Source organism: Lolium rigidum, chromosome 1 (assembly GCF_022539505.1).
Source record: "Lolium rigidum isolate FL_2022 chromosome 1, APGP_CSIRO_Lrig_0.1, whole genome shotgun sequence".
Lineage (NCBI taxonomy): Eukaryota > Viridiplantae > Streptophyta > Magnoliopsida > Poales > Poaceae > Lolium > Lolium rigidum.
The window spans coordinates 168,216,720-168,226,696 of NC_061508.1; the positions used below are offsets into that span (position 1 = coordinate 168,216,720).

The following is a 9,977-nucleotide window of genomic DNA, read 5'->3' on the forward strand; positions in this document are numbered from 1 at the left end:
TGATTACCGAAATGCAGAGAGCTATTGTTTTCGTAAGAGAATGAGACATGCTACCCTAGCTGCGTACACTGTTCCCACATATTTAGCAGAATGATGGTGTGATTGATGCATATTTAAGAGGTAATGTAGCATCAATTTGTATGAGAAGCAATTGTCCTATCTTGTTTGGATCATGTACGCCTATGAGATGGATTTCTTTAGTAATGTACTTGATTCTATTTGCGGGGACTTTGTTTGATGTGATAAGATAGATTTGGAGATCTTGATTGAACGCATATGACAATTCGTGCAGGTTAAGAGGGCTTGAACGAATTATATGCCAATAGAATATAGAAGAAGCTTCACTATTAGAGCGACAAGGAGGTGACACATTCTTATCAGCCTTGCCTAGAAGAGATTTAGGCAAAACTAAGTTGTTTTTAGTACTATTTTTTTAGTGAGATGAGCAACACTAGTGAGGTACCGTACATAACAGTGTGAAGAGTATCTTTTGATTAGTTGATTTCTTTTTCTTTGTGTGGTAGATATGGCACTCTATTTTGGAACTTCTGGTGTCTATCAAGTTTGAGAGCTCAATCAATCCTCCAGGTCAGGTAGATCGACTCATCCTTTCTAGCTTAGTGATTATATTTGTTTTGGAAATAATATTTTAATTAACCATTGAACATTTTTGTGGCAGAACATTTTAAGCATAGATGGAGAAATGGGCAATATAATTTTGAGCTTTTTTTATTTGGCTTCATTCGTATTTGTTGAGAACTTCCTTGCATATATAGTGGTTTTGGGACTTCCAGAGAAGTGAACCACTTAGGCTTCACCTACGGAAGAGTTAGGACTCAAGATTGGAGGTGACCTTGCATTATTGCTAGGATAGATGCAACAATCATTACCTCAAAAAATCATCATTACCTCAAAAAAATCCTTGTGAGCTGATTACCTCAAAAAAATCCTTGTGAACAAGATTGCAAAGAAGAGGGTGGAGGTGATTGTCCTTGTTACTCAAGCTAAAAGGATGTATTATGCAATATTCGTAGACTAAAGAAATGATGTAGCAAATTATTGAACTGGAGCACTTGTAACAGACACAAAAATGTATTCACCATATATATAAAAAGAAAGCTATATATCAGCTTGCAGTAGAATTTTAAATGTAAATGTACATATCAAAATAGTTGAGCGCTCACGGATAGTTGAGTAGGCAGAGAAGTCATGCTTAATCCATAAATCATGTCATCTCTACTGATACTCTGAAACCATTACACCACAAACACTTTGGAGTACAACCTGTATCAAAATAATATTCATAACTGTATTTTCTGCAAACCACAAGCACCGCTTCCCTCGTGTATAAGTACAACTCCAGCAATCTTGCACCCTTATTAAAATAAGAAGTAGCAGGGTCAAAATGTTGCAGCTATAAAATTTTCTCTGTTTGTACACACTTTATTCAGTTTTCCACAATAAGAATAAACGATTGGTCAAGATGTTGCAGTGTACCGCCCGTACAAACTTAATTCAGTTTTCCACAATAAGGATAAACGATGGGTCAAGATGTTGCGGCTAAAAAAATGGTACCACCACGACACACTTCATTGAGCTTTCCACAAAATAAGGATAAAAGATGGAGTAACGAACTCACTCCACTTTTGCTATCTTTAATAGTGTACATTAAGTTAAGCACGAGCAAGAAAGAGAAAATTGTTTGCCTTGTTTTGTGAGGTCTATAATTTTAGCATCATGCTGATAATAATAATTGGGGGTTCTCTCGTAAATGCTTGATTACGTGCTTGACTCCTTGAACATATGCTTTTCATTGAATTGTAGCATGAAGCAGAACTGCCCGAGAAAAAAAAATCTCTTACCATATAAGAGACTTCTATTGGAGTCGCATCAATGCTAAAGAACCAAAAACTGACTGAGAAGAGTGCATCCAGAAACGGTGCAAATCATGCTTACAAAATTTTGTTTATATATTGTTGGTATATCACAGGAAGCAGGTCTGTTACCTTTACCTTTACAGTGCAAATCATGTAGCGGCCTTTTATGTTCGGAAACGGGTTTATCCTTCGGATAAAAAAATGACAATTTGTTGTTCCAATTCTTGATAGAAATAAGAACAGACCCTTACCTTACTTTACAGAAGCAAGTAGAATCCAAACAGAGGACCGTCTTAGTATTGGCGAAGGAACCGCTCAGGCAAGAGCAGCGATTCTGGACCGACATAAGGCTCAGCGGCGTGCCACCCGCGGAGGGACAGGGCCGGCCATGGTCCCAGCCTTCCCCGTGGATTAGCCGCGTCAGGCATCGACCAAGGGGGCTATCATGGGATAGAAACGCAAACTCATAGGTAGTTATAGGACTTACTATACGTCCAAGTACACATGATTCCACCAAGACAGGTGCACTTCAGAGGAGTTGGATGTAGAACAGACACAAAATCAGAAATAAGAAAAGGATTAGTAGTAAAAGGAGATGAAAAAGGTCCATAAAAACATGTAAAATGAGATGGATTGGCATATATAATAGGATAATAAACTTGTACCTGTTTTAGCACTTCTACATATCTCTGCAGCCTGGTTAACAGAAAAAAATATCAGAAGAAAAGAAAATGCCATGCCTGTTTAATCTATATTTCCAAATATTATCAGGTCAAATAAAGTGTTCCAGAAAAAAAGTTGTCAATGGTGAAAATAAATTTGAATTTACGTACAATCAATCTGCTGTAAATCGGCTCCTCTACCATAATTGACATAATAATTTCAAGTGTATGGTGATGTTTGACACATGAAGATGATCAAAACCTGAGGTGAATTCTCCACAAAAACCGATTAAGAACTTGCACAAGTTTTGCAAACAATAGCATGAACTAATGTGAATCTCAATCACAATTCTGCTTTTTATGCATGTTCTCTCAACTTTGAAATAAAATCAAATGAACCTACAGGCTACAGTACATAACGATGGACATGGGAGGCACAGAAACTGAAGGCAGCTCACCTGGATGAGAGATGACGGGAGGAATGAAGAGTTGCTGAGCCTTCTGCCATTGACGTGAGCCGACAAGACACATGACTTTGCGGGCACCCTTGTCCGTAGGCTTTCCATGGAAGCATACCTGATGCAAGCATAAATAAAATCGGCGGCAGGCAACCACAGATGTTGCGACTTGTGATGCGTGCGTCGACGACCTGGGTACATCTCCTTGGTCCGAGCGCGGCGGCCGATCGGCAGCGCCGGATACTCTGGCTGGCTGCTCCATGTCCAGGCCGAGAAAGGCCATGCGAGTAGAGTCAGGGGAGCGGTGTTCCCCGTCTCTTGGCCAAATCCGACGCAGGACGGGGGTAGGAAGGCACATCTGAGAGTATAGTGGGCTGTCGACAATTAAGGTGGTCGAGACTTGGGTGGCGGCGGAAGAGAAAGAGGGCGGATGGACCATGGCGGCGGGATTCTTCGAGATGTGGTGAACTCGTTCGGAAGGGGCCGATCTAGCGGAACAGTTTCATTGTTGTTCCTTAATTTTGGGGATGCGGAAGTCTTGAGCGTGGGGAGATGGTGCAGCGGAACCGGGAAGAATAAATCATTCTGCACCTTGTGATGTGAGTGCACGTAGGGTCAAGATTCAATTCTATTATAAGTAGTAGAGATTAATTTTGGGGATGCGGAAGTCTCGAGCGTGGGGAGATGGTGCAGCGGAACCGTGGGTGAGGAGAACAAATCATTCTGCACCGTGTGATGTGAGTGCATGTAGGGTCAAGATTCAATTCTCCTACGGGACTTCGTGCCTTTATAAGTAGTAGAGATAGATATAAAGATAGAGATATAAGTAGTAGAGATAATAATACAAAAAATTCTCATAATTTACAATCAACACTGGTTTAAGAGGGTGAGCAGAAGTCCAGATCTGAAATGTAGTATAAGGGGAGTTAACAAAGACATTTACAATGAATGGGCAAGAATAATTTCAGAAAAACATAATGCGCCAATGAAGTTGTAAGTACATCAATACATTATGCATGCCACACACTACAAGAAATCACCAGTTGAAGCGAGGTCCTGTTTCTCAAATTATGATTTGCTAGGATTACCCAAGGCCTAAACCAAATATAGAAATATCTAGGCCTTGGATGGAACTAAATAAAATAGGTAAACATTAAACAATAAAGGAAATACCTAGCAGAAGCAAAGGTTGATGTTGTGATTCTGAATTATGTACGGATTGCGTCGCCCACCGCCGCCGTTATCATGCGTCTCTACTCCATCCTCGGCGTTGACTCAGCACCGACGGACTCCCCTACGTTGGCTACTGGGGCCGACTCGCTTGTGTTGTCTCCGCACCAGCTGGCTTTTACCGGTTGTCGTGGCCACTCAGTCGGCTGCTGCGCCTACCTCGGTAGGTTGCACGGCCGACTCACCCGCATTGACGCCGCATCCGCCAGCTCGTCCACGTGGTCGTTGTCGCTGGTCCGTCTTCGCCGTCATCACCCGGGATGACATCATCGACAACGTCGCCATCTACTTCGATCTGTGTGTCTGTCATCCACACCATGGCGCGTACAGCGCCACCCGTCGGTCTGATCAACTGATCGCGCGCACGTCTCCGCTAAGAACACACCTACCACCGATTGAGCATCGGGTTTCCATTACGTCGTCCCTTCGAGCCGCAGCGCCGCCACCTTTGGTCCTTCTTTGGTTTGATAAACTCGAGAGCGGCTGCCTTTTTTGGGCGATCGTGACGCCGACGACATCGACTAACTATGGCGCTTTGATCTGTGGCATCAGCGACGTGCATGGGCTATCCGCGCAACCGCAAACCCTACCCAAATTTTGGCTGGATTTGCCCCAAACGGACGCCTCATGTTAACCACTACACCGCCGAAATGGCCGAATAGTTAATGATATTGTAGGAAATCCGCCCTTGTTAATGGTTTTTGGGCCCACGTGTTTAACGGGCCTGTGGGCCAGCCCGACTACCTTTTGTACTGTGCTTGGGCCTGAGAGCGGGGCACGTGGGCCGGCATGGCACGGCCCGTCAGTTAACAGGCTTCTATGTGCGAGGCACCTGAAGCCTGTGCCAGGCCGGGCCGTTGGGCAGGTAATTTATCGGAGAAAGCGATGCTCTGAGACGCCTGTCAGCTACTCAGCTGTCACTACCGCACCACTCGTCTTGAAAAAGCGCCGGGTATGTGTTTACGCGAGCCGCGAGGCGTGACTTTGTTGGTTCCGCGCCCCGCCTCTGCTGCGCTTTTGCGCCATTTGTCCATTCGCTCCTTATCCTCCTCCCTCCTTTGCCCCGCTCCTACCGACCAAATCTTTTGCTAGTTTGCTTCGACCAAAGGGTTTGCTTCGGCTTGAGGTTTTCTTTTCCGTGTGGTCGAAGCATCGGTTCCCTCCACCAGTAGCTCGTCTTCTTGATTCGTCCGGTTCTACCAAGGAAAAGAAGGAAAAACAATTGTTCCTTTGATTTTCTTTCCAAGATTCGGTGGTCTCGGCTATCAATTCTTGGTGGAATCTTCGAGCTCACTTGCGTTTCTTGTACCAGCAAATTTGCTACTAGGAGAGAGAGAGAGAGTTGTGGTGGAATTTAAGGGGGAGGCGGCCGGCCATGGGGAAGCCGGCGGCGCAGGGCGACACCGACGAGGAGGTGTTCCTGGAGCTGTCGCGGGAGTTGAAGAAGGAAGCCAGCAGGCTGTTCAACCGGAAGGACTACGAGGGCGCGGCCTTCAAGTACGACAAGGCGATCCAGCTCCTCCCCAGCGGCCACATCGAGGCGGCGCACCTCCGGAGCAGCGCCGCGCAGTGCTACATGCGGATGGTCCCCGGGGAGTACCACCGCGCCATCCACCAGTGCAACCTGGCCCTCGAGGTGGCTCCCAGGTACAGCAGGGCGCTGCTGCGGCGGGCCAGCTGCTTCCAGGCGCTGGGCAGGCCGGACCTGGCTTGGGGCGACGTGGAGAAGGTGCTGGGCTGGGAGCCGGGTAACCGCGCCGCCAGGGAGATCTCGGAGAGCGTCAAGGCGGCATTGAAGGAGAAGGGTGTTGTTGTTCTTGTCTCGGAACCTGTTCTGGATGGGCAGGAAGTGGACCATGTTGCAGAAATCAAGAATGCTCCAGAGAAGGAGGAAGAGAAGAAACAGAGGAATGAGCATAACAAGCAAGCAAACCATCTGGGAGATAATGGAGTGAAGCAATACAAACAGGAAAAGCACACTGAACAAAAGAAAGCAAATGGGATAAGAAATCAGCAAAGTCTTCTGGAAGATAAGGAAACCAATGATCTGGAGATGGAAGCTGGTGGCAAGGGAAGGAAACACATTTCAGGACAGCAAACTGGGCATGGCAAGAGTAAGGGACGAAAGCATTCTGCTGTGAAACCAGTGCATCATGCTCAGGAAAACCATCATAGCCACACCACAGAGAGCAATATCAGTGTCAAGACAGAGGCGATGAGGGATCTGAAGTTGGTCTTTGGAGAGGACATTAGATGTGCTCGGGTGCCAGTAGACGGCAGCCTATCTCAGTTGAGAGAAATTGTTCAGAACAAGTTCCCATCTTTGAAGGCGTTACTTATTAAGTATAAGGACAAGGAAGATGACCTGGTGACAATAACCTCATCTGAAGAGCTAAGATGGGCAAACAACCTAGCAGACCCAGAAGTGCCTGTTCGACTATATGTTGCAGAGGTTGATCCTGTTCAAGAACTAGGCGTGGATGTGGTCAGAACACAACCTTCCTTATTAGAGAAAATCCCTAATAGCATGGCAGAGAATGGGATCACCGGGCATGATAATGGACAAAACTGTTATGTTGATGATTGGATGTTGCAGTTTGCCCAGCTATTTAAGACTCACGTTGGATTTGATTCTGATGCATATTTGGATCTCCATGACCTTGGCATGACATTATATTGTGAGGCTATGGAAGACACGGTTGCAACTGAAGAAGCGCAGGAAATATTTCAAGTTGCAGAGCTAAAATTTCAGGAAATGGCAGCTTTGGCCTTGTTTAATTGGGGCAACGTCAGCATGTCTCGTGCAAGAAAAAGGCCACTCCTGTCTGAAGATGGTTCAGTTGAATTGATACTTGAGCAGGTAACGGCTGCTTATGAATGGGCTTGTTCAGAATATATTAAGGCTGGTTTAAAATTTGAGGAAGCTGTAAAAACAAAACCAGACTTTTTTGAAGGTTTCATCGCACTTGGCCAACAGAAGTTTGAGCAGGCCAAGCTTTCATGGTATTATGCTATTGCGTGTAAGATAGATATGGGAACAAAAATTTTGGGATTGTTCAACAATGCAGAAGACAATATGGAAAAAGGGATGGAGCTGTGGGAAGCAACGGAAAATATTCACCTGAGGGGGCTGTCTAAACTTAACAAGGAGAATTCCATGCTGGACAAGATGGGCCTAGAACGCTATATGAAGGCTATGTCTGCAGATGAAGCAGTCGAACAAGCTTCAAGTATTCGATCACATATAAATATTCTGTGGGGTACCATTCTTTATGAACGCTCCGTAGTAGAGTTCAACTTGGGACTTCCTAGCTGGGAAGAGTCGTTGACAGTGGCGATGGAAAAATTCAAGACTGGAGGTGCTTCCGTAGCAGACATCAATGTGATAGTAAAGAACCATTGTGCTAATGAAACCACCCAAGAAGGTAAGGGTTTCCTTCTTCTAACTTTCAGAGCTCCTAATTTTCTTTCGTTTTTCCATTTTACCACTTCTACATGTTGCTTATCTAGTCAAACGAATATGTATGTTTACAAAGCATATTTGTCCAGGCAACGTGATCAGCTTCATACCTTATTTGTGAACTTTGAATCCTTAGATTTTGTGTACACATCCTGCGGTAGTAATTTCAGGAACAAGTCCTGAAAATTTTGCTCTTGTTTTTGCAGGACTGAGTTTTAAGGTTGAGGAAATTGTTCAAGCATGGAATGAAATGTATGACGCTAAGAAGAGGATAAGCGGAGCTCCATCTTTCCGCCTCGAACCAATATTCCGACGCAGGGCTCCAAAGTTGCATCATATACTGGAACACATACAGTACACGTGATTATTACCGCTACAGCTAAGACCTTATAGTCACCAAGAAGAATGGCTTGTAATCTGAGTTTATCAGGTAATTTCTTACCTTTAAATGCATTGGTGTCAGTTCTCTGGATTCCCCTTGTTCTAGAAAAGGTGGATACTAGAAATGCCATAAGCTCTAGGGTTTGTTATCCGGCCTGGTTTTGGGGATATTTAGTTCGCATTTGAGGTCATGTAGGATCTGTATGTCCAAAACGTAAGCTTTATTTTACGCCGGGCCTCTACATCATAGATGCATATAGCTTTGATTATAGCATTATTTATTGCAAGTTGCAAACAAATATCCTAACAAAAAGTGAGATAGACTATATATAGCTTCAAAACAAAAACTGCGAAGCATGTCTCCCTGCCATCTTCGCTTATAATTAAAATATCTTTTGTGAGAATGACTCCCTGAAGAAAAAAAAAGGAACGCCTTTCTCTTAAGTGGTTATGTCAAACGCCAGGTGGTTTGACCTGAAGCTAGGTCAGTACAAACTTGTCCAGCATGCAGTAAATCTTAAACGTTCACCACTTCACAACAAAAAAGTAAAAACTCCCCCAGACCAAACTTCCCTAACATTAACCAGAAACGTAAGTTCTCAGGTTCTTTATTAGAATGAAGAAGTGGTCTATATGGAGAAACATTAAAGGGAGGATATACTTCATGAAGCTCTGTGTACTAGCTAGAAGCTATGTGTATATTCAGTGCTGTTAATATGGAATTCTTCATGTTCTATGAATTATAGATGTAAATGGTAATCTGTGATCGACAGATCATCAAATTCTTTTTATTATGCCAACTGTAGCATGGCCTAGTGTTGCTGCAACTTAATTTTTCTGTATGGCGACTAAAGTTGAAGTCCACCAACCAAAGGTTGGGTTATTTTTGTAGAATTTCCTGTGGTAAACAATAAAAACTAGGTGCCAACCTGCTACCGATATTTTGGGAACAAAATTTGTGGGTAAATTATTTCGTTCGACTAGTTTGAAGGTCCTCAAGTAGTCTTAAACAAATGCGCTCATTGTACTAGCATCTGTTTCCTATCCATTTTGATTTCTTTGGCTATTCAGCTTTTCAAAATAATACAAGCTAGGGTACTATGTAGTCCACCTTTATATGCGAGAGCTGCATTATCTAATTAGCATTTTCTACTGCTTGGGAGATAGTTTCCTTTTTGATGCTCACCGTATTAGAATATCACATTGTAGTCCGCTTTATATATTTTGAGTAACTTCTCTATTATTTCTCATATTATGTTATATGTTTGCAGATTCTGTATCTTTGGAGCTGTACTTTATTTGCTGAGTCAAAAAAAAAAGGAAAAGAAAAAACAGATATTCTTGTCATTTTCAAGCTAGAGATCGTCTGACAGTAGTGCAGTAATGATTTTCTAATGACAGAAAAAAAATACTGACAGTGTAACGTGCTTGCATTTGCTGTGGAGCTCGGTGCTTTGGGCAATTGTCTAAGCGGTGCCATATTCCTTCCAAGAGGAAATTTTGTGCATATTGTTGCACTTCTGTTATTTCAAGGAAGTGCTCCAAGGTAGGACAATATTCTCACTCAAGGCGTGTTTTACTCCTAGAGAAAACATTATTGTAACATGTAAGATGTTTGCAGTCTACGGTTGTATCAAACAAATGTATTTTTTATTGATAAGTTGCTGTGCCCTCACCGACATACCTAATATTAACATGTTGCCAATAGCCCAATACGTATACGTCATACCTGCCTATTGCCACCTGTCCTACAATGGATTGGAGAAAAGATCATTTGTCCTGGAGGGATTGGTTGTAACTTTTGTGTAGTCACCGGTATTTAGACTACCCACAATGGGAGTATCATAGGTAGTATCATGCATACCATGCATGCAAAATGCTGATGTGGCAGTGCAATTAAGGATGAGAG

General features: G+C 43.5%; 1 protein-coding gene across 1 annotated transcript; it reads left to right on the plus strand.

The window, feature by feature from the left end:
* Positions 1-5,565: 5,565 nt before the first annotated feature.
* Positions 5,566-9,468, plus strand: LOC124682727 (HSP-interacting protein-like). Its single transcript, XM_047217357.1, has 3 exons — positions 5,566-7,652; positions 7,894-8,117; positions 9,340-9,468. The coding sequence occupies exons 1-2, from the start codon at positions 5,603-5,605 to the stop codon at positions 8,049-8,051; spliced, it is 2,208 nt and encodes a 735-aa protein (XP_047073313.1). The 5' UTR covers positions 5,566-5,602; the 3' UTR covers positions 8,052-8,117; positions 9,340-9,468.
* The last annotated feature ends 509 nt before the right edge of the window (positions 9,469-9,977 follow it).

What these genes read in the sequence shown, in the direction of transcription:
- LOC124682727 (XM_047217357.1), top strand. Translation starts at nt 5,603, where the DNA reads ATGGGGAAGCCGGCGGCGCAGGGCGACACCGACGAGGAGGTGTTCCTG. An exon ending in TAATGAAACCACCCAAGAAG is followed by an intron (nt 7,653 to 7,893) that starts GTAAGGGTTTCC and finishes TTGTTTTTGCAG; the next exon opens with GACTGAGTTTTAAGGTTGAG.